Genomic DNA, 27821 nt, shown 5'->3' on the forward strand with positions numbered 1-27821 from the left:
AGCTGTTTCGGCTCTTCAAAGAAAAAACAGAAAGTCCAGTTGCCTCTTGAAAAAAGCACCTTTGGGACAACCATGACCTGGATGATTGAGAATCTCCATAGACATTGAGTAAAACAGGCATATTCATCTTTTTGTAACCCTATATGAAGGACAGTAACCCTGTATGAAGGATTTTATTTTATTTTTCCCCTCTCAATTGCTGCTTTAGTAAAATCTGGATTTATTTCAGATTCTCTCAGCCCACTGATCATCTTCTCAAGGAAACATCTATTCCTCTCTTTCCTTCACCTGCCACCTAGATGCCATCCTATTAAATCCCATCTGTGTTTCTTCAGGTGGTTGGCGTTGGATGCGACGCACATCAAACAGAGTAGTGATCTTTGTCATGGGTTTGGAAGCCAGCTCTTTAAGTTTCCGGGCGTCAAAGCGTGGCCTGTGGAGAAGCAGGGGTAGACGTCGCCGGAATGAAAACATTCCCTCTTTTCTTATTTCCTTTTCTTCCTCAGCTTGTGGCTTTTTTTCCTTGCTGATTGTCATCTGGTACAAGATGGCATCCCACATCTTGATGGCTTTTGACTTGGTTCCTTTTTTCTCCTGACCTGGATCCACTTCCGAGATTTCAGCTATTGCCTTTTCTCTCCCTTGCTCTGGCTCAGGTTCTGACACTGGGAACTGAGGATCGTCAGATTCCACTACTAAGTGTTTTTTGAGACGGGACCAGCCACTAAGTTTGCTTTTGGGGGGCACTGCTGGCTTTGATTTGGGTGACGAGCTGGCAGGACTTTGGGAGATAGATGGTGGCGGTGGTGGTGATACAGCCTGCTGGTTTGTCTTTCCTGGCAAGAACTCCTGCTTACTGACAGTGGATGGTGCAGGAAGGATAGTTTCTGGCTCCATGTACTGTGATGTGTTGGAGCCTGACTGTCTCTGAACTTCGGTATGTGTTTCGGGGCTTTTGCTGCTTCTTGGAGTTACAGGCCTGACCAGCTGATGAGTTGGGGATGTAATCACGGTGTACTGCCTAGGGACATGGAGTATTTCAGCTTTCATTTTCCTGGTGGGTGGTTCAGGGGTTGCAGAAACAACTAACCTGGGGGTAAGTGACCTGGGATGCTGTACGAAAGATGTGTCATATGTCTGGCTTGATAGTGAAGCTGCATAGTTGGTTTGCAAATGAACATGGCTTGAATATTCCTCTGGCTGTCCTATTAGTGGAGACTTAACCCTTGGTGCTTGCACGCTATGAAAAGAGGAATGCGTTTCAGCCACATAATTGACCCTGACTGGACTCTCCACTCGAGGAGTGGAGGAAATGGGATGTTCATTAGAAACAAAGGCAGGGGACAAGGGAGTAGGGGGACCTGAAGAGAACTCTGTGGTTTGCCTTGGTGACTCGGGAGTTGTCGGTCTGTAATGCGGAGATATGGCAGGGGAGACTGTTAGTTTGAGATGCTCTGAAAGACTCCTCTGTTCTGTAACTGTGAATGCGAAGGGTCTCGCTTTAGGAAAAGGAGAAGGAACATGATGGATGATGGGCTTGACTGAAAAACGAGGTGGAAGATTGATAGCGAGGCGGACTTCAGTTTCTGGTGGCTTGAGTGGGGAAGAGCGTTCATTGTGTTCCAAGTCTGGACTAGCTTCACTTACAGGAGACAGATTAGACCGGAATGATGTGGTTGATTGTGCTGATAAGGTGGCTTTCTTCTTTGCTGCTTTTTTCAGAAGCTTCTGTAGCCTAAGGTTGTCGGTTCCTGGTTTTGGTAGAATAGGTGGAGGTGGAGCCTGTGATTGGAGAGTGATAGGTTCATAGGGTGGCGTCACCGTTATCAGCATTTTGATCCCCTAAATCAAAACAGAAAAATGGATTTTTTAAATAAGTTAGTTCAGGTTTCTAGCCTCCAAAACATATAGGGTTATTGATACGAACATTTTGTTCAGGAAAGATTAAATCCATTAACCAGATACCTGTAAGAAATGAACCAAGATAGAAGATTTCCAGGTTTGGTAGAACCATGATATCAACCTTCAGCAGATAACTTCTATTCTCAAGGCAGTGAACGGCTCAATTTTTATTGAAAATTTAAATTTTAGAACCCAGATACTTATTTCTGTGTGCATATGCCTCCTATCTTGTCTTCAGCAAGAAAATTTATTTAGCCGTGTTGTTTTGGCTGTAAGCAAGATTCTTAAATGCAGGATTGCGTGTCTGTGGAGTTGAAATTTATTGCTGCATTTGGCATGAAGCCTGAAATTACCGTTTTCAAATAATGAAAGATAAAAACGCATAAAAATGCTAAAAACTCTTGAGGAGACATCAAATTGATATCAATCAGAAAAATGTGGGGGTTGGGCTATGATGTCTCTCTATCACATTGGAAAAACCCCATTTCATATACTTCACAAAGATTAGTCAAACCCCCATTTCATATACTTCACAAAGATTAGTCATACTATCTCAGAGCTGATGCTTTTCAGTGGCTGGGTGAAAAAAAAATCAGCTCCTTGATCAGTGGTTTTAACCATCAAATGTAGATTGAAAATACTAAATGAACAATGACAAGTTTTTATTATTCTGATTGAGCTGCCTTCCAATGTGTGAATCATGCTCAAACACTCTGAGACAGAAAGAAGAATCTATTTCAAGAAAGAAGAATCTTTCTATCTCAGGAAGAATGGCTGTCCACCATTAAAAAAGGAAATCCTTATGTGTTGGATTCTAGATTTTCACAAAAATCTGTATAAATACTCCATCCTCCTTGGAATCTGAAATGCATAGAGCCAGTGCAAACAGTCTTCTCTTGTTCAGTTATTCTCGAACAATATAGGGCAGGAGTGGGATTCAAATTTTGTAACAACCGGTTCTGTGGATGTGCCTAGATGGGTGTGGCCATGTGACTGGGTGGGCATGGCTTCTTTTTTTTTTTTTTGCAGCACCCTCCTCTGTTTTGGGGGCCTTCTGGGCCTCAGGGAAGTCTCCTGGGGCGGCGTTTTGGCTTCCCTCTGGAAGGAAAAAACTGATGGGGGGGGGGCATACAACACACCCCTGCACTCTGTTTTGGGGTCTTCTGGGCCTCAGGGAAGCCTCCTGGGTAAAGCAGTAAGACAGCAAGGGGAATCCCAGCACAGCTGATCATAGGAACAGCTGAACATCGGAGGGGAAAGAAATACCTTAAGAAGTGAATAGGTGGGGAAGAACAGAGTCAGTAATGTTGGGTATGAGCGCAATATTGCGCATGCACGATAAGGACTGACTGGGCGGGGAGGGGAGGACAGAGAGGGGCAGGGCCAGCCAGGGCACCATTTGCCCGTTCTCCAAACTGCACAGAATCATAACCGGTTCTATAGAACCAGTCCGAACCGGTAGAATCCCACCCCTGATATAGGGACATTAGAAAAAAGCTGGTGGCAATGGTGTCACACAATTTTAAGAGATGATGTTATGGGAGCGATTCCATGGCTACAATCATTAACATTCAAAGTGTTAGGGTTGTTAAATCACTGAGAAACTCATTACCAATATGTTTTATTCTCTGTATGATCTTCAGACTTTCTTACCTATTTGCCCCAAATGCTAGAATTGTACTTGGCTGGCAGAAAAGCAAGGCAGAGGAAGAAAATAGGCAAGTTCTCCTCAGTTCTGACTTTTTAAAGTCCTATCTGTATGTCTCTCTCTCTCTCCCCCCCCTCCCCCCGCCAATCAATGTGTTTCAGGAGGTAAGCCAGTAACAATATGCAAAGGTTAGATTCGATTGTATTTGAAGCATGATATTCATTCTTGAAAACAAGTTTTTCTTTTTGCATACTGACAGCCCCACTTCTGCTACAATATCAACCAAGAGTCAGCAAACTGTGAAATGTGAGACATGAGAGTCAAGAAGCTCATGCACTCAATTGAATTTTAGCTCCTGGCAAGAAATAGTATTGAGTTTCACTTGCAAAAGTTCATGAAGCCTGTCTTTCGTGCTTCTCCTTGGTGATCTGACCAAGCAACTGATTTCAGCTGTTATGGTTTGCAAGCCAAAACCCATGGCTCAAATGATAGCTGGTCCTTTGGGAAGGAGCTGAGCATGTACAGGAATTGAAAAGCCCTGTGTTTAGTGCATATCCTCACTTCTCATGTGGAGAACAAATATTTCCAACTGGCTCAAAGAGCATTTGCTTAAGCCTGACTTTAAGCACAAACTGACTTTAAACACAAACTCATTACCCTTCTGGATGGATGAATTTCTGATCTGAGTAAAGAGGCCCAGAGTGCACCTTTTTCAGGGTTGCTGTAATTTCCAAATCTCATTTTTATATGCAGTACATTGGCTTGAAAGTGATTAGAAACACAATTCTGGAATCCAATCCACATTAGCAAACAACTCATGGGATTGTTCCTGTCTTCCCAATAAATTAGAAGATGTGATTACCAATGCCAAAAAGATTGCTAAAAATTGCAGCTGCTCATGGATGGCTTGCAATACACAGCAGCTGCCAAATTTAGCCACCATTTCGATCATGGGTGTCAAACTTGCGGCGTCACATTGCTGTCATGTTGACATTTTGTGACATTTTCCCCATTTGTGGAGCTGGGATGGGCATGGCCTGCACACGTCACATTCGGCCCACAGGCCACCAGTTTGACACTCGAGAAGATGTAACCAGTGGGATATAGGCTGCACACTGCTTCTATAGCTTTCCAATAGTAATTTGCATATTTTCCTCTTTTTTGGGTCAATGTGGGTCCTCTCAGTGAAAGAAAACAGCCTTGAATCAGCTTGTAAGAAAAGAATAACCCCTTTTGCCAACCACATATTAAATAATGAATTTAAGAAACAAAATCCCCTGTGTTTCTTGTAACTAGCTTCTTGAGTATTGGCTGTATGAAAATGCATAACACAACACAGCAGTCAGAGACTGACTACTTGACATTTGTCCATACTTTAAGCAACCACATTTTGTATCCGCAAGATAATGTGATAACAATCTCTTTTAAAGGCAACACACATAGACTCAGGGGTGGGCTTCAAAAATTTTAGCAACGGGTTCTCTGCCCAGTTGCTGGGTGGGCGTGGCCATGGTGGGCGTGGTCTAGTCAGCCTCCTGCACCATGGTGGGGGGGCATTTTTGCCCTCCACATGTTCGGAAGGCTTTCCTCGAGCCTCTGGGAGGGCGAAAATGGGCTCCCCGGGCTCTGGAGACTCTCTGGAAGCTGGAAACAGGCCCATTTCTGGCTTTCCTGAACTTTCAGGAGGCCCAATTTTTGCCCTCCCCGAGGCTCTGTGTGCACCCTCCAAAATGGGCTGGGTGGGAACTCCTGGGAGGGACGAGGCAGGGCGGGTGGGGCCAGCCAGGAGTGGGATTCAGGGGTTCTCTGAACTGCACAGAATCTTACCTAGGGGCTCACCCGAACCCCTGCAAATCTCCAGCAGCCCACCCCTGCATAGACTGTATTAAAGCAATATGGATGCTAAACAATATGGATACAAGCTGCCATTTCCAGATACTATCGCAATTGACATAACAACCTAAGCTATTAAACTTCTTCTGAGATAAAGACTATTTCTGAAGTCTTAGTGAAGTATTTGACTGAATGTAGGAACATAATTAGTTTGTACATACAGGCTCACTTTAATTGCCTAAATATCAGAATATTCAGAGCTCCAGCATTTGTATTTGCTTGATTCTAAACACAGCCTGGTATACAAACAAACCCATCACTATTTAGCTCCCTATAAGGACAGTCGACAGAATGGAAAGAGCGCAATGTGGCCCACATATCGATCACACCTCTGCATTAGTATTTAGAAGATTTCATTTTCAATAAATTTTATTTTGTTCTTTTTGGTTTTAAGCCACTGGTAGGTAAAGTCATTCAGTTTTGCTTAAAGTTGGGGTTTCAACTTTGCATGTCCTATGCAGGTGACTAGGCCATGGTTTCATATTGATACCTGTGAGGAGTTTGAGACTGTTGATCTTGAGGAAAAGTGTATTTGGCACGGTTGGTTAAACTATCCATATTTTAGATCCTTTCTCCTCCTCGTTGTTTAAATCCTCAAAGGAGGGGGCAGGTGAATGAATTCATGCAGTGATTTTTTTTCAAAGGGTGGGTGGTGGTATCACAGACTCTGACAGAGATGCTGTGTGCCTTTCTTAAGAAACCTTTTTTGGAACCAATAAATTGGGACAATTTTCACCTGGCCTCTAAATTTTCCTTTCTAGAATCAGGTCAGGATACAGTACCAGAAATCTTGGTGCACTTATTAAGTTTCAATGGGTTTGGGATTGGGGAAGTACATCCTGGTTCTCCTTGATTCTCAATGGCCTTCAATGCCACTAATCACAGTTCCTTTCTGGATTGGCCCAGAAGGTTGGGACAGGAAGGCACAGTAGTATGGTGATTTTTCTTTCTCTGGGGCCCATTCTAGTTGGTGTTGAGTGCTTATTTGTAGCACGCCTCAGGGTTCTACACTCCTTGCTGCTTTTTGCCATCTAAATAAAACCACTGAAGGAAGTCATTCATCTACATGGAATGCTATATGTGAGTTAGGGCACAGCCTGAGAATCATGGACTCTCAACTCTCATTTGAAGGCCAAAATGGCAGCTTTGGCCAGGAGGGCCTTTCGTCAACTTTATCTAGTGTGCCAATTCTACTCATTCCTAAATGGGAACGTCCTGTTTGCAGTCATTCATGTTCTAGTCACCTCCTGGCAGGCCTTTAGGAAGGCAGTAAAAACTTCACTTTTTCAGAACGCCTTGAGGCCAGGATAATTGGAACTTTTTCTGGGTGGGCTATGAATGTGAATTACTGGTCACTATTAACTCCTTGGATTTTAATTATTGTCTTGTTTTTCATAGGCCATTAAGAATTGAAATGCTGCAGCTGAATAACCGTATACATTTTTAAATAAAATTAAATGTATAAATGTAGACATTTTGCAACTTTGAAATCATTCCTGAACTAGCTATGAAGGAGGAAAGAATTTGTCACTTTGGGCCAGACATCTTCTTTCAGCTCCCCTTACCTCCCACTTAGATATAATAAAAATATTAAGCCTCCAAATTCTTTTCCAGTTTTGATTCTGTGGCCTTGTTGTATACCTATAAGAGACTCAAGACATCTTTGGCCAGCTTCTAAGACTCCACTGCCTATCTCTTCAGTTTAATGCATTTTTGGCAGATTTCAATCTTTAAAATGTTTACTGAAGTCATTCCAAGAATGTATATGTTTCTCTTCTAAACTGTCAGCTGTAAATCTGTTGGACTAGATGTTTTTGGTTTCAGATTTCTGTTAATGTCAATTTTTATGTTTTGAGCCAGATTTGGTGGAAGTTTGTTAACTTTCCTAGGAGTGTGTGTGAGACACGCTTGGAAGATAGTTGTGTCCCTCATTTCTCCCCCATTCTCTAGGTCTGCTCTGAATTCTTCACACATACCTGAATTATAAAATACATTTTGCAGGGTCCCATTCAATACAGCCATTTTTATAACTGATCTCAGCTGTGTAGTTATATCTTTTTATATACATATAAAAAACTCTAGATATTTTAGCAATTCTCAAGCTGAAAGGTAACTATAATAAAGCCAGGAAAGCATGGGAAGGTCAGAGATTAACAAGCATTTAATTTAACCCAATGCCAAATTTTAAGGAGCCCTTCTATTCTACTTTAAGTCAACTGTGTATCCCTGGTCTCAGCAAGTCAGAGAGGGAATAGTTTGTGAGATGGAAAAGTTATTTGCAATCTGTGAGCCAAATGCAGACCCAGCTGTTCAGCTTTGAGAGAAGAGTGAGTTATGAAGAAACTGGATCCTAGTGTCATTGGAGCTGAACGGCTAAGGTAAAATTGGAATCCCCTCTAATTTTTGCTGCTGTTGTCATTAGATTTGATGGAAAGAAGAATCAAATGCATCTGTTACAGGCACAATATGTGCAACAGATGAGAGTCTCTCTCACTCTTTTTTAACATGATGGTTCTTGATGCAACGGGGAGAAAGAAGTTTTAACCACTGATTATTGTCACAACTTGGAAAGAATGGAATTGTGTTAAATTAACAAGAGATAAGATGAAAAGCATTGATCTTTGCATCGCCTATAAGAACAACCAACGAAATAGCAAGCTGATCACTATTGAAAGTAACCTTGTGGAAGATTTCTCTTTGATTTGCAAAATGAAAGATTAACTGCTGACCTCTTAAAAAAAAAAAGTCTGACCATTTTCTAGAGTACTATTTCTCAACCTTAGTAACTTTAAGATGTATGACTTACATGGGCTGTTGGGAAATTCTGGGAGTTTAAGCCTACACACCTTAACGTTGCTGAGGTTGAAACACATTGTTTTAGAGCAGGGGTCTTCAAACTTGACAGCTTTAAGACTTGTGGACTTCAACTCCCAGAATTCCTCCTCCACTCATGTTAGCTCAGGAATTCTGGGAGTTGAAGTCCACAAGTTTTAAACTTGCCAAGTTTGAAGACCCTTGCTTTAGAGCAGAGGTCTCCAAACTTGGCAACTTTAAGATTTTGGGATTTCAACTCTCAGAATTCTCCAGCCCTAGAAAAACATACAGCTCAAAGAAGCTGTAAAACTGTCTGAAGTGGAAGTGAGTGCCTGGCCCTGTGACAGAGAGACTTTCCTGCAGACAGAGATCAGATGCTACTGGCAGCTGTGAAGATAGAAAATAGCTCTTCTGAGACTCTGCCTCTATGGCTGCTTGTTCAGCACCAAGTGATGAGAAGAACAGAAAGAAGCTCCCAGCACAAACTTTTAGCCACAAAGTGGATGCCCTAGCTACTGCAGGTTACTAGAGGTTACCAGCAGGTTTCCACTGTCCAAAAATCAGACAATGAAAACCAACATTCCTCTTTACTATCAAACATACATATTCTGCTGGGAATACATTAGGTAGAAACCATGTGAAATTCTTGGGCTTAAAGCATTACATGGATACGAATGAAGGAGAATATTTGTAGCTTAGGGTTGAAATGAGTCATTGTTGCTCTCTGAGTTTTTTTGTAGACATTTTATTACCCTAACTAGGTAACATCATCAACACTGATGATGTTACCTAGTTAGGGTAATGAAACATTTGCAAGAAAATAAGATCAAAGAACACCAAGGACCCCTCATTACAGGGATGTTAGACTGTGAAATGAAATTTGGTTTCATTAAGTTTGGCTTTAAGCTTTCTTGGCTATTGAAGGATAGAACAACTATATTTTGATAGAGCGCCTTGACCTCTTTGCTTCTCCATCCTGAACTAGCTTGCATGAACGATGTCTCCTCCTCCCCACACAATGGATTATGTTTGATTGGGCATGTGTGTGCAAATGTAAGCGTCATAGCCTAGTGACAACAGTTGTAAGTAGAAATTCTACTTCAGAGATTCTACCCTCTTAACTTCCTCAATCAAAACCAGTTTCTTCCAAGCAAGAAATTCAGTAATCTCATTAGCAGGATATATTAATAGGAAAATAAAAATGATTCAAAAAAAAATCCAGCAAATGAGATGTTTTAGGGTGAGGATAAATAATAGAATCGTAGGGTTGAAAGATCTTGGAGGGGTTGAGTTTAACCCCTAACCAGGGCAGCAATGCTCAGGTCAAAAGCCTGTCCAAATTTGTTTAAAAGCTTCTAGTGATAGAATACCTACAACTCAGTGGTGGGATTCAATTTTTTTTTTTACTACCAGTTGGCTTGTGGGCGTGGCAGGGAAGGATACTATAAAATCTCCAGTCAGAGGTGGTATTTGCCAGTTCTCCGAACTACTCAAAATTCCTGCTACCGGTTCTCCAGAACTGGTCAGAACCTGCTGAATACCACCTCTGCTACAACTCCAGAAGGCTGCTACTGTAACACTTTCAATTTCCCTTTTCTTCTTTAAGTTAGACATACCCAGTTACTTTAATAATGCTTCATATAATTTTTCCTTAGCCCCTCACCCTCTTTGTCATTCTTCTCTGCATTCTTTCCAGTTCCTCAGCATCCCTCTTGTTGTCAATGAAGATTTGATGCAGGATTTCTAACCATACAGCCTAAGCTATCCCTTCCCATGATGTCAACACAATGTTAATGTTGATGCAGTCCAACATTGCATTGGTTTCTTTGTGAACTACAACACACTACTGCAAGGGTCTTCAAACTTGGCGAGTTTAAGACTTGCGGACTTCAACTCCCAGAATCCTGAGCTAACGTGACTGGAGGAGGAATTCTGAGATTTGAAGTCCACAAGTCCTAAAGCTATCAAGTTTGAAGATCCTTGCACTACTGGCTCACACTTAATTTGTGGTCTACTAGGAGCCCAGATCCTTATCACAAGAACAACTGCTAAATTAGGTACTAAAATCTGTTATTTTTTCTTAAGTGCAGAACTTTACCTTTCTCCCTAGTGAACAACATTTTGCTGGATAGCATCCATTGTTGAAATCTATCCAGCTGTTTTTTTTAGCTTGAAGCCCATTTTTTAAGATATTAACAATCTGTTGTAGTAGTAAGATTGTAGTGGAATCATCCTTCTCACTTTATCATGAAAATTTTTATCACTATAGTTGAGGTATATTATAGCAATAGCTTCCCTTTGGTCCACTAATAAAGTTACTCTGTCATAATTTGTTGGGCATTTTAAGAAACCCATGCTGGCTTCTAGTAATCACTTTTTACCTTTCAAAATGCAAGCAAGCCTACTGCTTGAGATTCAGCAGTTCAACCTTCTATTGTCCTTCAATATCTTGTCATCAAGTAGCAGGCCAAACATTTCCTTAGCTTTCCTCTTTTCTGCACACACCAAAGAATCCTTTTCTGGTATTTTTAGCTTCATTGCAAGCCTAGGTTTGCATGCAGATTTGGGCTATTTGTTGATATTTTGCTTCTGTTGAATATCCTTCTTACCATTTTTTTAAGCATGTCCTTTTTGTTTTTTAGTTTATGAGAACATTCTCTGCAACCACACTGGGCTCATCAAGTGTCTCCCAACTTTCTGTTTGGACCTTAATGATCTTTCCCCTTCAGCCTTCCTGAATTGTTTTTCATTTCAGGATATGGGTCTATCATGGAATCCTTCATATACTTTTCTCCTTAATAAACTCAGCTTTCATGAAATTAGTGCTCCTCACCTAGAACACCAATATCACTAGTCACTCTCTCCCAAGGTTTTTACATTTCTTCATCTTTTTTTTCCTTACTAGAAAATATTAATTCTGGTATAGCTGAATTTCAGGAAAGGGGGCTAAAAATCTAATCTAAAAAAATGGTCTCTGCATCTATGGGTTGGTTTCAGAATGGTTGCTTGAATTCTTACCCTTTTATCCAGCTAAAGCAGTATTTGATACTGGCAAAGTGCTACTTGTCAGTATAGAACAGGAATCTGTATTATTCTGCAGAATGAATGTTGGTTATACTGAGGCTGGTGGGATTGGAAGTAGCCAATGGTTCAGATAAAACTGGATTAGATGGGTCAGTGATATACTTTGATATATGATCAGCAGTTAAAAGGCTCTACAAAAAGATGTGTTTTAAGGGCCACCTTAAAAGCTGATAATGAGATTAGGCTCACTCAATGTCACAGGGAGTTCATTCTTAAGAGCAGCTGCAGCAGCAGAGCCAGAATTTGAGTCCTCACCAGATGAACTCATAGCAATTTTAGGTAAACTTCTGAAATGATCTTATTAAGAGTGAATATTTTTCTGGATGGAGGTCTAAACTATAGAGGCCCTTCAAGATATAATGACCCTTTTGGATTGAAATATACTTTTGGCTGGAAATGAATTGGTAGCTTTGACACAGAAAAGAAAGCATCTGTGGAATATTTAGGAAAAAAAGTCATAGCCAAACAAAATTATTTTATTTGTGCAGGTAGAGGGTCCCCATCCCATTTGTCAATCATTAAATGCAATATTGACAATAAAGAAAACGTGTCATCAAAGACAGCACAATCTGTGGGGAAATGCAATCATACCAATGATTGATAATGCTATTATATTTTTAGCTGAGAAAAGAAGTTCTTACTTTGCTTGGTTACAAGGCTACTTCCTTCACAGGCTAACAATTGTGTCTAATCCTACGTTCTGATAATTTGCTTCCTTTAATTATGAAAAGTATACAGGGTAGTTACAATTAGCATTTGCATTAATAAATTCTTGTTACTGGGCATCGTCTTGGGAAATTCATTTTAATTACAAATATGTGATGCCATTTTGATGTATTTTTTTTCTCTCTTTGAAACCCAGCTTGGAAACCTGAGGCAATACTTCATGCAACGCTGATGTTTCCCTGGCTATAAGGGAACTATAGTGAAAGGATTTCTTCCCTCCTAGCTCAAACTGGCAATCTGCTTTAAAACCAGCTATTGATTTCTTCACAGATGGAAGCATTTCTCCAAGCTGACTTCATTTGAACTTGGACTTGGCATCAACTCAAGAAGCAATAATGAATTTGAAACCCTTTCTAGATCAGATCTTTATTCTGAGAAATTTAACTTGTACGCTGTATTGAGCTCTTCTCAATTTTTTTTTAACTGAATTCCTAGCCTTGACCTGGAGAAAAAGGTGAAATCCCCCCCTTTTCTTTTTAAACCTTTGGTAAGGAGGGAGGAATCTTCAGCCTCAAGCTAGCTAGAATAGATTTCTGAGATCCAAGAATGAAAACAAAAGTAAATATAGAAATAACATTGAGGGTTAAGCAGTATAGCTGATGCTAATGATTCTTGTACTGTTCAAGCATATCAAATGGCAAGAGATACTAGAATGTCTATTATTGACCATAAGATGTTGTTTTGCAGGTGGAAATGTAATTTCTTAATACCATTCTTAATACCACAGAATATAGCAGAATTTTAAACTGAGGACTGTTTTGGTGCCACTATTTAAATACTGCCTTTAGTATTCTTTTTGAATGAAGATTTCTCTAAGATGGCTTTTGTGGTGAGACTTTGTTTCAGTTATGGTTATCTGACTTAAATGCACTTCAGGAAATACCTTCTCCCAAAGTGCCTATCCTAACCACAAAGTAAAAACCATCTTGGCTTGCTTTGCTTATTTTTTTCTTCAGATGATTTATTCATGTGAACAAACTAGAGCCTTTATTCCCTTCAGATCTATACTCCTCTCAGATGTAGATATTGAAACTGGAACCTTGCACTGTTTCTTGAAATATTTTCTGACAAAACAACAACTGGAAAGAAAATGTAGGACATTATCCTGAGCATGAATGGAGATCCAATGTACCATTTCATCTTTGTCTCCCTCATCTAAATAATTCTTGCCTTGAAGGAGTCATGGGGCACTTGAGGTGCAGTTCTTATTGTGGTGCATTTAACAAGATGAATGGTAGCTCCCGAGGACCACTCAAATTACAGGACAATCCTTCACCTGCTCCCCTAAAGGCTGCTGGTACCTTTTGACCTAGTTGAATAGATCCATTCCTGGAAATATACATTCATCTCTTTGCCTCTCTATTACAAATAGTATTTGCCACCCCGTAGGTTAAAAAAAAGGCCATTATATCTGCTTCTCCTAAGACTTACATTTAGAAAATAGTTTTTTTTTCCTGTATCTTTCATTTTCCTTTTGCTTTCATCTGTTAACTTTTTGTGTGATCTGGTATGTTTCTTAACAATTTAATAAAAATTCTGTGAAACAAAAATGAGTCCTGTAATGTCAGTTACACTGAGTCTAAACATGAGGAGCTGTGGTTTAATTGATTTATTGAATTAAAAAACCAGAGGCTGAATTATTTGGCATACCAAACCTAAATCATGGTTTACAAATAATTGGGTTTACAAATTATCATACAATATGTTATTGTAATTCAGAAATCAAATTAATCATAATATGGGGAGGGTTACCATGTCTTATTAAGCCATTATCTTCAAATCTTTGACAAATCTCAATTTGCTCAATTGTGAATTTGAAGTAAATTCCAAATTACTATAAAGATGTTTATTAGAAGCAATAAACTTTGCATGCTTACTTAAGGGGACAGAACAAATCTAAATATATTTGGATTTCTCCTGATCTATGCATCTATTGCTTTTGAGATCTACAAACATTTAAAGAAATATTAAAAGTTAAGTCAATTTCCAAGTGACTGAATGTATTGATCTTTCTGGTCTATATTTAAATAATACAGCTAGTCCTAGATTTATGACCACAGCTCGGCCAGAAACTTCTGTTGCTAAGGAAGACAACTGAGCTTTGCCCCATTTTATGACCTTTCTTGACACAGTTAAGTTAATCACTGCAGTTGTTAATTGAATCATGTCGTTAAGTGAATCTGGCTTCCTCCATTGACTTTGCTTGTCGGAAGCCGGCTGAGAAAGTTACAAATGGTGATAACATGACCCAGAGACAATGCAACTGTCACAAAACACATGCTAGTTGCCAAGTGCCCGACTTTTGATCAAAAGACCATGGAGATGCTCCAATCCTTGTAAATGTGAAGATCAGTCATAAGTCATTTTTTTAGTGCTGTTGTGACTTTGAGCAGTCACTAAATGAATGGATGTAAGTCTAGGACTACTTCTATACACAATGATTCTATGAAGAGTCTAATTATGCATAATTAACAAAATGTGGGTGGTTGTTTTTTAAAACTAAGTTTATCTCAAATTTCTCCTGGCTTAAAATAGTATTTTTCACCCACCCAGATCAGCTTGAAAATTTCCCCCCAAAAAAAATTTCCAAGAAGATCGAAATGACACCCAATGTCTAAAAACAAGATTGGAAAGAATTACAGCCTACACACTGGAGTAAAGGCTTCTCAATCTTGGTATGAGGTTTATATCTGCAAAATGTCATTCAAATTGCCAGCTTTCAATTAACTACTGTACTTAACATACTTGGAAATCAACTACACTAATTTTTCAGTTGAACCCTCCATAAAGATGTTTATCTATTACTTGGGAACTACCGTAATCCAATTTACAATATGTACACTTCTGAGGACCATAACCAATGTCAATGTTTTATTTTACATTATAACATATATTTAATGTTTGACAAGGTTGGTTGGAAAATGAGTGCTGATTAAAAAAAATCTGATTTATAGACCTGAAAAAGCTAAATAAGGTTGGTAAAATCTTCTGCTATGGAATTAATATATATTTTAGGTGAAGGGGCCGATTTCATGCTATAGCTGATGCAGGTTTTTAACATTTTTGAAATCCAATTCAAATTGTACTGATCTCATTTCTCAGTTATTTAGCTTTCTCACAATATTCTACAAATCTCTCTTCTCAAGATCTCAATCTTCTAGTTTAGGAAGAACCCGTATTTCCAAACACATCAAGAATATCTCCCTTTTAATCATTCTTCAACACTTGGACAAATAACTGGCCACTACTGTGTAGCCAACTACAGTTCTTTGGGAGAACTTCAACTCAACTTTAACATTCTTAAAATCATTTTGAAGCTGAATCAATTGCAATCAAATACAATATTACATATCAAATTATTTTGGGATGTTCTGGGTAGTACTTTTAAGCCTGCTGCCTGTAAATTGAAGGTAATGAACTAAGATGAAAAGCTATATGGACTTATTAACACATATAAATGACTGAAATGTACTTGAATATTAGTAGTTCAGGTTGGTAGCTGGGGTGTTGGTTTGAGCTCCAAGTTTGGCAATTTGGTTGCAAACGTTTCATCACCATTCAAGGAGACACTGTCAGTGTGCTTTGAATTGTGCTTGTCTATCCAAGCACTGACTTTTAAATACCTTTTTATGTGATGCATTTACCAGTTTGGTATTTAAAGGCCAGTGCTCGGACAGAGGAGACACAATTCAAAGCGCACTGATGATGCCTCCTCGAATGGTGACAAAATGTTTGCAACCAAATTGTCAAGCTCAGACCAACAGTCCCACATATGACTTCCTACCCACAAAACACTCGCTTTATTCAATATGTCTATAAAACAGATAGTTTACTAGACACTGTTTCTCATTTGGCCTGACTTGGGAAGGTATATTTATCATTTTCAGAACAAGCCAGGATATAAATGAAACTTTAGATAACTCTTATTTGTACCAGCTTTCCATAACTTCCCAAATGGGAAATACTGCTAATGTAGTAGCCTTTTTGCTCAAGGAGGGAAGAATTCTGTATCAGGGTGAATAGTTTGTTCACCATCAAACATATTAATTCAAAATATGATAATCTGAATATAAAATGTAAAGGTAAAGATTTCCCCTGTCCTGTCATGTCCAAATCTAAGGGGCGGTGCTCATCTTTGTTTTTTTAGCCAAGGGAAGAAAGATATTTTTCATGGTCATGTGGCCAGCATGACTATATGCTAAGGGGAGAACAGAACGCTTACATTCCTATTGAAGTGTTATCTACTCACATTTGCATGCTGTTAGGTGGGCAGGAGTTGGAGCAAGTAAAGGGAGCTCACCTCGTTGCATGGCTTTGAACCCAGTCTGCCAGTTGACAAACCCAACATTTTTAACCACTGAACCTTAAAATCTGAATATACTAGAACTCTAAAACTAAAAATCATGACATTTGCCAAAAGGCCCAAGAGCTATTCCTGGAGCACAGATGGCCACAAGACTGAACAGGTCTCCTGCCTTAAATACGTGAGGGTAGCCCTTAATTCTGGTGGCAGTAGGAAAATTCACAGGGATTACACTGCTGAAAATGCACAGAGAAGCACATCTGCCATCCTGAAGACAAGGGGTGGCCCCTGTATATCTGCAGCACTCAAATTATTTGAAGCTAAGCCAATAGCTTTTTGGCTCTTTAGAACTTGCATAACACAAAGTTCTAAAAACAGCCCTTCAGGTCCCAAATTGTGCTCGTCTCTAATGATACCCTGCAACCAGAAAGAGGCTTCAGGAAAGTGGAGGCTAGAGGGTAGATGACCATATTCACCTATTGGCCCAGACTATTATTCCCCCCTCTTGCTTCATTAAGAGGAGTAATGATTTTCAATCTACATGGAAGGAAGCAATCTCACCCCTGGACTTCTTTCCAACCTGGGACATGGTCAGACCAAAGTACTCATTAAACTGTGCCGCAAGCACAGAGTGCCAGCTGTACTGCACCAGGACTCTAACCTTTATTGCCAATGAATGCAACAGGTATTCTGCCTCCTCTATATTAGTTAGCATACCAAACTAATATTCAACTCCCTAATCACAAGAGGATCTCTATTCTTGTCATGCCATCCCCTCAGCTGTCCTTGAAGCTGATACAGGGAAATTTCCTACCCAGAGAAACAATGCCCCGTGACTCTGGACACACAGATACAACAGAACATATGTTTCTCCAGTGCCTGCACTATGGAAACATTTGTTGTAACCTCCTCTTCCCATTACAGCATAAATGCCCAAGGCACTCAGAACAGTTCCATATCTCCTTGCTGCTTTCAAATACCAGCCTTGCTCCAACATACAGGGTTGCTAGCATCTGCACAGCAGCATTTAAAATTCATCAGATGATCTATCCCTTAAACTAGACTTAATGAACACCTAGTACATCATATTAGAGTGCTCTGATTTGATAGTCTTGATAGTCTTTGATATACTAACCTTTTATGCTCCCCTATAACCTCTAAAGCTCTCACCCCTTTTATGTATGCTTTCTGATTTATTATCTTCTAGTTTTCCCTTTTTTGTATTTTTTTTAGCCTCCAGTATGCTTTTTAATTGAATGTACTCCATCCTCCTTATGCTGGTTTTGATTGTAATAAAGATTTGATTTGAGCTGAGTGCCCTCAGTACTATATCTCAGTCATGGCCTTTTCTCTGGAATATGAGACAAGGGGCCAGTGCATTTTTAATGTTTCTCATTACAATAAAAATGAAACAAAAATTAAAGCACACTTTTTTGTAGCCAATGGCAACTGAAAGATGTAAGAGAGAAGTTAATTCAATTTTGTTGCTGCTCTTGCTGAGCCCTCAGAGACATACATTTTAAGGAGAAGCTATACATTAAGTAACAATAGCACAAAATGTTTCTGCAGTGTATAGGACATAATAAATAGACATAATAAATAGATTGATACTGCAGTTGTGTTATATATACTGTATATATTTAAAATGCACAAAGCAACTCTTAAAAATCAGGTTGAGCTAGCATAGCTACAGTTGGAATGCAATTAAATGAAACAAGGTTTTTTTTTCATCAACAAATAAATTATTCAAAGATAGAAAATCCAGATAAAATTGCTAATAACTGAAACCTGATGGAATCTAATTTATTAATATATACTGTGAAATGATTGGAAGGGGTTGGAACTGCACCTAGATACTGCATTTTTTTTTAGGTCAAAACTTCAGAGAACCAAATGTGATGCTGTTGCAACTATCATGACAAGCAGAGAATTTGAATTAATTGGCTTTCCTAATGGACTTGTCTTGTAAGAAATGAGTTGCTGATAGAACAACTGAGTAACAATTGGCTCACATCTAATTGTGAAGGATAAATTTTGCGGACTTCAACATTGCCAGATTTTTACTTGTCATCATTTTTCCTGAGGAAAAAGCACATGAATTGGGACTTTTCTACTATTTACCCATCTATCCATGAAGGTGCATGTTTGCATGCATGCACACCCACATATATACAGGTAGACCTCAACTTAAGACCACAATTGACCCCAAGATTGCTGTTGTTAAGTGAGACAGTTGTTAAGTGAATTTTGCCAATCTTTCTTGCCATAGTTGGTAAGAGAATCACTGCAGTTGTTAAGTTAGTAAGACGGTTGTTAAGTGAATCTGGCTTTCCCATTGATTTTGCTGGTCAGAAGGTCACCAGAGAAGATCGCATCACCCCGGGCCACTGCAACCATCATAAATATGAGTCAGTTGCCACCTGCCCAATTTCTGATCATGTGACCATGGGGATCCTGCAACCTTCACAAGTGTGAAAACCGGTCATGAGTCCCATTTTTCAGTGCAGTTGTAACTTTGAATGGTTGCTAAATGAATTGTTGTAAGTCGAGGATTAGCTGTACTGGGTTTTCCTGATGTTGCAAGCACAAACACTTTATTTATTTTTTAAAGAATACTCTGTTGACTGGAAGAGAAAATTGTCTCTGAACAAGTAGCCAGTAGATTTCCTCAATACGAGTGCATGGAGCTCAAATGTGGTACCACTATGACTCTATTTAGACCTGGCTGTACAAAAGAACAGAATGGGATCTTTTAAGCTTAATGGGAGCTTAAAATTTTCATAGAATAGATCAGTGACCCTCAACCTTTTGGGCACCAGGGACTGGTTCTGTGGAGAGTGTGTCTCTGGAGATTCTCAGTCATCCAGGTAAGTCATGGTTGTCCCAAAGATGCCTTTTCAAGTGGCAACTGGATTTTCAGTGGTGGGATTCAATTTTTTTTGCTACCTGTTCTGTGGGTGTGGCTTGGTGGGCATGGCGGGGGAAGGATACTGTAAAATCTCCAGTCAGAGGTGGTAATTTGCCAATTCTTCGAACTACTCAAAATTTCCACTACTGGTTCTCCAGAATTGGTCAGAACCTGCTGAATACCACCTCTGGTCCAATTGCCTCTTGAAAAAGCACCTTTGAGACATCCATGGAGAGAGGATTTTCAAAGGACTGGAGGTGATTTCACATGCTGCCTGCATCTCATGGATGGAGCTTCACTTGACCAAGCCTGGTCCCAGTCCATGGACCGGAGGGTTGGGGATCCCTGGAATTGATCCAAACTGATCTATACTGATTGCTGTCTGCTCTTCTGATAATTTCAACATACTTGTACTTAATGGGACAATCATAATGTGATAAGGTTAATTAAAGAAATGCATTAATTTGTCAAGCTTCAATTAGATTTCCTAGAAACATCAGCCACTCCTTTTGCAGATGATACAACAGTGATTGGTCTCATTTGAGACAACGATGAATCGCGTACAGACAGGCGGTTGAACAACTATCCTTGTGATGCAACCAGCCCAATCTTGAACTAAATACACTCAAAACCATAGAAAGGGTGGTAGATTTTAGGAGAAACCCTCATCTACAACCTCCTTTTACAATACTGGACAACACAGTATCAACAGAAGAGACCTTCAAGTTTCTAGGTTTTATCATATCTCAAGAATTAAAATGGACATCTAACATCAAAAACATCATCAAAAAAGCAGAACAAAGAATGTTCTTTCTGCGCCAACTCAGGAAGCTCAAACTGCCCAAAGAGTTGCTGATTCAGTTCTACAGAGGAATGATGGAGTCTGTCATCTGCACGTCATAAATATGAACCAGTTGCCAAGTATCCAAATTTTGATCATGTGACCAAGGGGACACTGCAATGGTTATAATTCTGAAAAACGGTCATAAATCACTTTTTTAGTGTTGTTGTAACTTTGAATGGGCACTAAATGAACTGTTATAAGTTGAGGATTGCCTATATTTGGATTAAAAAATGTTATGTAGCAGTCTTGACATAGAAATCAAAAATTATATTTGGCCTGTTTATTCAGATACTCTTGTCTATCAGTTTCCCGTTCTGCTCTTGGAGTGTCTCCAGATATTCAAATTTTGCTGATTTGAGTCATCCCTGACAGGTTACAAGAAAAGATAACAGTCTTTTGAAAAAGAAATTTGGTGGAGCAGAAATTCCATTTCATTGCACACCCTGAAAGACATGCCTCCTCAGAAATATAATTGAGCTGATACACTCATATGAACCACAGCACAAAAAAGAATCAAACCAGTGACAATCTGAAAGTGGTGCAGTTGGATTAATCTTTTAGGGTGACATGATAGGCCTCTTCCAAGTTTGTTTGTTTTAAACAAGGCAAATAGCAATAGCACTTAGACTTACAGTATATATTGTCCCATAGTGCTTTATAGCAGGGGTCCCCAACCGCCGGGCGGACCGTACCGGGCCGAGAACAAGCCTTACCGGTCGCTGGTTGCTGGCGCCGCCATCTTTTTGTAAAAAAGCAATTTTTCGTCAAAAGATGGCGGCGCCTAGCGTTGGTGAGCTTTTCGGGTAGAAAGCCATTTCTACCGAAAAAGCTCACCAGAAGCGCTGGCGCCGCCATTTTTGACGAAAATCACTCCGTGACGTCACGGAAGTGATTTTTCGTCAAAAAAGATGGCGGCGCCCAGCTGACGCCGGAACCGGGCCGCGCGCGCCAGCTGGCGCGGAACCGGGCGCGGCGTCGAAAAGGTTGGGGATCCCTGCTTTATAGCACTCTGTGAGTGGTTTACCCCCAACAATCTGGGTCCTCATTTTACTGACCTCAGAAGGATAGAAGGCTGAGTCATCCTTAATCTGGTCAGGATCAAACTCCAGGCTGTGGGCAGAGTTTACCTGCAATACTGCACTTAACCATTGCGCCACCAATAAACTGGAACTCAATTCTTGCTTCTGTAAAGTTTCATAAATCACTTCCTTTTTTCGTAAATAGTAATAGGATGCGCCAAGCATTGAAACACATGAAATCAGGTGTGTGAATTAGTTTACTCTTTTCCTGTATGTTTAACCAAAGTACAGCACAATTCAGTTTCAAATCCTATCTCTCTTTGTAGGGTGTGGGTGTGAAGGGAATCTTAATGTTCTATATGCCTACACATTTTACTTTTGCACTGAGTCAGGAAAAATAAAAACAATCAAATGCTTTTGGCAAAAACATTTCATTAGCTTGAAACAGAACTTGGAAATCTGGAATATATTAGGAATTCAAACAAGTAAGAGGTTTTATCCCTTTTTAAAAATAATGTGAGTCCATAAATTTATGTGTTATTACATCCTAGGATAAGAAGTGTTATCCTAGGATGTAAAATAAGAAACCAAAAAGACAATCAAGGAATACCAGGCATTATGAGTCAGACCTTTTAGTGGAAGTAGATTCTTACACCTCAACTAACTGAATGGAGCTTCTTTACTACAGAAGTCACTGTAAAACAAAATATCTGGGATTGTCTAAATATTGGCTTATCAACTTCGTATTGTGTGTTTGGGCTACTGGTGGCTCTCCAAAAGTTAGAAATCCTTCTCCATGTCTACTACCTGAGTGTTTTAACCAGAGATTCCAGGGACTCGTTTGATATGAAAGCATTAGCAGCATCAGCTCCACCTTTCATTCTGGACAGTTAGTCAACATTAGATTAGATCAGTCAATCAGGTTAGCACTGATGATGTTACCTAGTTTGGGTAATGAAACATCCGCAAGAAAACAACCAAGCTCAGAGAGCACCAAGGACCCCTCATTTCAACCTCGAGCTACAAATATTCTCCTTTATTGGGATTTAGTCAACAGCCTGTGATCATTTGGGCTCATTATTAAAATGTAAATTGGGTATCTTTGAGGTTTTGAATTTGTCTTCTGCTCAAATGTTGCAGGACCCTCCACACAGGATCTTTATTAAGCAGCTACTTACAATGGCTATCCAGACCTTGAAAGTCACTTCATGGAAGACACAATATCACTCAGACTGAGACTCTTTCACATTTAGCACTGATCTAAAAGCAGCTCAGCAGCTGTGGGCAGGGTCCAATTAATTTCTGGCTCTGATTCCATGCATCCAAAATCATATAAAGGGCAATGAAAGTGTTGGAAGTTCCAGAGAGCATGTAAGCTCTCATCGGATGGAACTTGTTTCAACCCATCTTCAAGTTTCTTCAACTTTCAAGTGACCATCCCTTCTTTTCAAATAGGTGGGGTCTTTCAAAGGCAAGAAAGGGTTGGGGCCTTGGAAGCAACTCTGTGTCTTCCTATTCAGTAACTGTTATTATTATTATTATTTTTTGGAAGAGGGTGGTGGGGAACATAACAGGCTCAGGCCAAACAATGCATTCTAAAAAAACATTAAGGTGGAGCAGATTTTTGTCAGTCTCTGGGTCTTCCTATCAGATAAAGGAAAAAAACAACTGGTTGGTTCCTACTATTTTTCCACATGCTGAGATTAGTGGTAAAGAACACAGCCACATAATGAAACCTTTTTTTTATATACTGGAAAGTAGAAACGATGAAGCTGTGAAATTGCCCTGATTGCAACAGAATTTCAGAAGATGACATTCAGAAGATGAAATTCAGGATTAGCATTTTTTAAAAATGCTGCATTCCTGAATTTCGGAGACAATGCTGGAAGAGGAATAATAAACCTAGCAGATGATTTCATTGGGAATCACCAGAAAAGGTGAATGATTATTCCCTGAAACAGCCTCACATAAACATTGCAGAAACTGACTGGAGATCATGGGACCTGCAGGCTGATTTATCTGGAGATCACTAAGTTTGGGATGATACTTCCATTTTTTTAAAAAAATATACAATGCAGAGGTGATATTTGGGAATTAACTTCTAAGAATACTGCAACATATTTCATGGCTTCATTCATTATTGTAGCTGAGATGGAATTTCTCTTGAGATGACATCTTCCTGGAGATCTTAATTTAGTAAAGTGCCAAAGGGCTTTCTCCTTTCTTCACTCCTTTTTACTATGAAGCCACTGGGGTGGCACAGGGTTCAGTAGCAATGAAATATGGATAATACCCAGTTACACATTTTGTCCCTAGGTCAGACTGTGGATGTGGTGGCAGTGTTGACCCACTACTTAACGCTATTAGAGACTGGATGGGAAGGAAGAGACCCCAACTTATAACCAGAATTATTCCAGGGAAATTCCATCTTTGAGTTATGAAGAGACTGCACTATCCCGCTCAGAATTGGTCTGCAGCTGGGGAGTTCTCCTAGATTCATACTTCTGCTTTGGGAACAGGTGGCAGCTAAACCCTTGCAGGGCCTCTTGTGTACCAATTTCAACCTTTCTTGGGCCAGGAATACCCTCTTCACAGTAATTCATGCCCTAATCTTCTTCCAGTTGGATTATTGTAATGTGCTCTGTGTAGAACTGCCCTTCCAGAAACACCCAAGAACTACAGAATATGATGGCTTGGGCAGTAAAAGACTATGGAAATTTAAGAAATACATCAATAATGTTTAAAAAATGGAAAGGAATGAAAAAAGGGGACTCTCTGGGAAGAAAATACCTCAGTTTAACCCTGTGTCCTCTAGTTTCATTGGATTAAGCTGACCAGGACATTTAGCATGCCAGTACTATGTTTGTTAATCTAATGTAATCTCTAAACAGTGGTTTGAAGTCAGGCCAAAATCATCTTTAGTTTGTTAACCTTGAGATTCCGGAATTTCTATAGTGCCTGGACTTTTAGAGGAGGGAAAGATAAAAGTTGCTGGAAAATAAAAAAAACCTAATAGTTGTTTTTAATCCAGTCTGTCTGTTTTTTTTTTTAATTTAATGCTATATTTGGTAAGCAGCCCACTGGACTAGGTGGCTATGTTAAATCTAATTGATAATCATAATAAGCAATGGAACTTTATTACATGTAAGAATTAGTTGAAAAATTAAGAAATGTTTATGATTACTAGAATCAACGCTTACATCCCAGGTAATAATGTGAGGAAATTTATTCTATGAAAATAGTAGGAAGCAATGAATATAAGGCCTGTGATGTTGAACAAAGAAATAACACATATATGTTTATTTGTTTGCTTGAAAGCTTTGAAAGGCAGAAACAAAGAGATAGCACTTTGCATATTGCATAAGTCACCTAAGATTCTGCCTTGGGAAATTATATGAAACAACACATAGAACGTGCCTAAAAAACTGACAGTTCATCTGTCCATGAGACCTGGAATCCACTAGATCAATGTTTCTTGGCAGCTTTAAATGAATGGATTTCAACTCTGAGAATTTTCCAGTCAGCAAGCTAGCTTGGGAATTCTGGAAGTTGAAGTGCACCCATCTTAAAGCTGCCAAGGTTGAGAAACACTGCATCAGATGCATGGCCTTTAAAACCCATCACCTCCGCTAGCTTTCCCATTGATTAAGAATAATGTGAGCTATCATTTCATGCATCCTGAAGACATTAGTTTTGGGTATATTATAATAGACTCATGAATAAATATTGGCCTAGTAAATGAATCATGAATAATATTCTAAATGAACCTTTAAATTTGGTTGATGATATAAATGCATGTCTACCATAGAAGCGATATAGTTGTTTAGTTGATTTCATGAGATGCCCAGAATGTACACGAAGTGGGAAGCTGTTTATACCAATAAAAATGAATGAACTCTCACATTTAGTGTTGTTGTTTTTTTTTACTTGACACGAGTATTTCAGAAAGAAATCAACAGCCTGAAGTCTATAAACTTGAGATGGCCAGGATTAAATCAGGGGCATTCTACATATAAAACCTGCTTTTTGTTAGTAAGCTGTGACTCTTCCCTGAGGTTGGGCTATTCTTCATTTCATTTAGAACATTTTGGTTTTTTAAATATTTTTTATCTATATTCCTTTAACTTCTGATGATTTTTAAATGACTTTTAAATGTCTTAAAATTAATGTTTATTTCTGATATGGTACTTTATAAATTTTAGTTCTCCTCAACTGATTTGAATACATTTGGCCATAACAAGTCAGGATAAAAATACTGAATTCAAACAAACAGCTACACCAACTATTCCAGTTTCTTTGGGAATCTAAAACTTGTGAGCTGAGCAGTCCAAATGAAGATGCCCCAAACTACAATAGCTGAAATGTACCAGAGAATCAGATAATGCAGAGATGTTATCAGCCTGAGGGTCTAAATGTCAAAAGGGGGAATGGAGGGACAATGCCAGTTTACCAAATTTCAAAGTATCTATTTTCTCATTTCAAACATTCCCTCCTCTTTAGATCCAGGAATAAAATTACTATCCACATTACTGGGTACACACTCCATGTCATTTTATGCCATGCATATTCTCACAAGGGTAATCCTCGACATATACAAGTCTGTAAGACACCCCCAAAGTGTCAAGCACGTAGCAGAACTATCAATTGGAAGATAAGAATAGTAAGAGTCTCACTAACACCACCTAGCAAGGCACCTCAATTTTATCCTTGGCTGCCAGTGGTATATTTCGCTGCCAACTGAAACTCGAATCATGAATACATACGGGAAGCAGGCAATCCATGCCTAAGGAATGAAATGAAATGCACAACACCGAAGTACTGTGCAAGAACAAAACTAGCCCATTCCTGTTGGAATGAAGAGTGCATTTCTCCTTGCAGTGTATAGAAATGGACTGTACAGGTGAATGCATTTCTCTTCAATACTGGAAACAGGGAAGCCTTATCCACTGCATCTGAAGGCAGCTGATTATTTGAGAAGGTGCAGAATAAGTGGCACAGCATGCCCCCAAAGTTCTTGCCACTGTACCCCAATCCCGAGCACCTGCCAGGTGAAACTGTTCTTGTAGCTAGTGGTAGAACTGTCCCTAAATCAAAGGTGGTCAGTAAGCTAATCATTTTAACTGAGGAATGTTCATAGGGAGTAATCTTTTAAACAGGCATTAGAAGGGATGTTTTTTGTTTCTTTGAGGCAACAAATGATACTATCCTGCAGATATCTCTCTTTCAGCCCAAGGGCCTTTAAAAAAGTACAGAGTGCAAACTAATATGGATATTCATCCCATATTATTTCAAACAGATTCTTAGTTGTCTCTTCCAACCTTTAAAATGAAGCTTACAGTACTAGATTATCATTATCATTATATAGGGTACCTTTAAAAATAATTGTATCTAAAGGTAGTCAGATGTTCAAGCATTTTGTAAGTAAGATGCCTTCATACAGTCAGGGAGTCAATATGTTATCTCTGCTGCAAGCTTCAAAAAGTTTCCTGATACATTTTCTAATTTTTTTTGAAGTACAGCAGCATCCTGATAAGAAGCCAAGTCTGTCCCTGAACTGCGCAAAGTACAAATCCTGTCTCCGGGACAGAGCAGGTTACCCGGGTTCCAATAAAAGAGAAAATCTGTAACTCAGGGTTGAAGTAGGGACCAGGGAGGGTTGAACAGGGAGGATTGCAATGTCCTACCTGTCAATGAATACTTCAGCTTCAACCATAACAATACAAGAGCACACAATAGATACAAACTCAAGGTAAACCACACCAAACTTGATTGCAGGAAATACGACTTCAGCAACAGAGTGGTCAATGTCTGGAATACTCTACCTGACTCTGTGGTTTCTTCCCCAAACGCCAAAAACTTTAACCTTAGACTGTCTACTATTGACCTCACCCCTTTCCTAAGAGGTCTGTAGGGGGCATGCATAAGCGCACCAAGGTGCCTACCGTCCCTGTCCTATTGTTTCTTTTTTTCTTATATGTATCCATTTCATGTATTCATAACTATGTTTATACTTATACCTGTTATCTTATAATCGCTTGACAAAATAAATAAATAAAATAAATAAAAAACTAAGGACCAGGGAGTCTTTGGTGCTCTCTGAGCTTGGTTGTTTGCTTGGAGACATTTCATTACCTGACTAGGTAACCTCATCAGGGCAAGCAAGCAGCCAAGCAAACATTGCATTGGGCAATACCTCGCCAGCCACTGACCCAGTTGAGTAACAAGTATTTTAGTTTGTCTTCCTCAAACTCCGCAAGCAACACTGTACCGAAGGCCTGATCGATAATTTGTTTCCATAGGAAAGCCATCTGCTTAGGCAGAGTTTAAAAAGAAGGCGAAGCCGGCTGGCGCAGGCGAGCACTGCGCACGAATGAGCAGGCTACCTACACTCTTTCTCAAGATCCCGAAGTTTCAAATCTAAGACGAAGCAACTCCCCACCTCTCTCTTTTCTTGCTCCCTTTTACAGAAGCGGGATTTCGATACAGTTGAAACCTTTGCCTCGCCAGCAGAACCTGACTCCGGGCTGCCCCTTCAACTCAGAGGGAAAGGGTTGCTTTCAAACAACCGGCAGAGAGACGCCCGACTTTGCTTTGCTCTGCGTTTACTATACCTGGGTGAACAGCGCCGGAGGTTTAAAGGCTGCAGCTTGCCGCGCTCCGCTCCGCGGGTTTCAAACCCT

General features: G+C 39.6%; 2 protein-coding genes across 12 annotated transcripts in view; one reads left to right on the plus strand and one right to left on the minus strand.

Annotated features, from left to right (window-relative positions):
* Positions 1 to 13617, plus strand: part of LSP1 (lymphocyte specific protein 1) — a 105012-nt gene extending 91395 nt beyond the window's left edge. For all 11 annotated transcript variants that reach the window (XM_087950895.1, XM_026668259.2, XM_087950891.1 and 8 more), the window contains one exon: positions 12204 to 13617. The gene's annotated coding sequence lies outside the window, so the exon portion shown is untranslated. The remainder of the gene's footprint in view (positions 1 to 12203) is intronic.
* Positions 164 to 27821, minus strand: PRR33 (proline rich 33). Its single transcript, XM_026668255.2, has 2 exons — positions 27756 to 27821; positions 164 to 1844 (listed from the first exon to the last, which is right to left on the minus strand). The coding sequence occupies exon 2, from the start codon at positions 1831 to 1833 to the stop codon at positions 268 to 270; it is 1566 nt and encodes a 521-aa protein (XP_026524040.2). The 5' UTR covers positions 1834 to 1844; positions 27756 to 27821; the 3' UTR covers positions 164 to 267.

Source organism: Notechis scutatus, chromosome 1, assembly GCF_049901735.1.
Source record: "Notechis scutatus isolate UNSWTSFEM ecotype Mainland chromosome 1, rNotScu1.2, whole genome shotgun sequence".
In the NCBI taxonomy this organism is placed as follows: domain Eukaryota; kingdom Metazoa; phylum Chordata; class Lepidosauria; order Squamata; family Elapidae; genus Notechis; species Notechis scutatus.

Excerpts from the sequence above, each read along its gene's own strand:
- PRR33 (XM_026668255.2), bottom strand. The coding sequence starts at position 1,833 with ATGCTGATAACGGTGACGCCACCCTATGAACCTATCACTCTCCAATCA.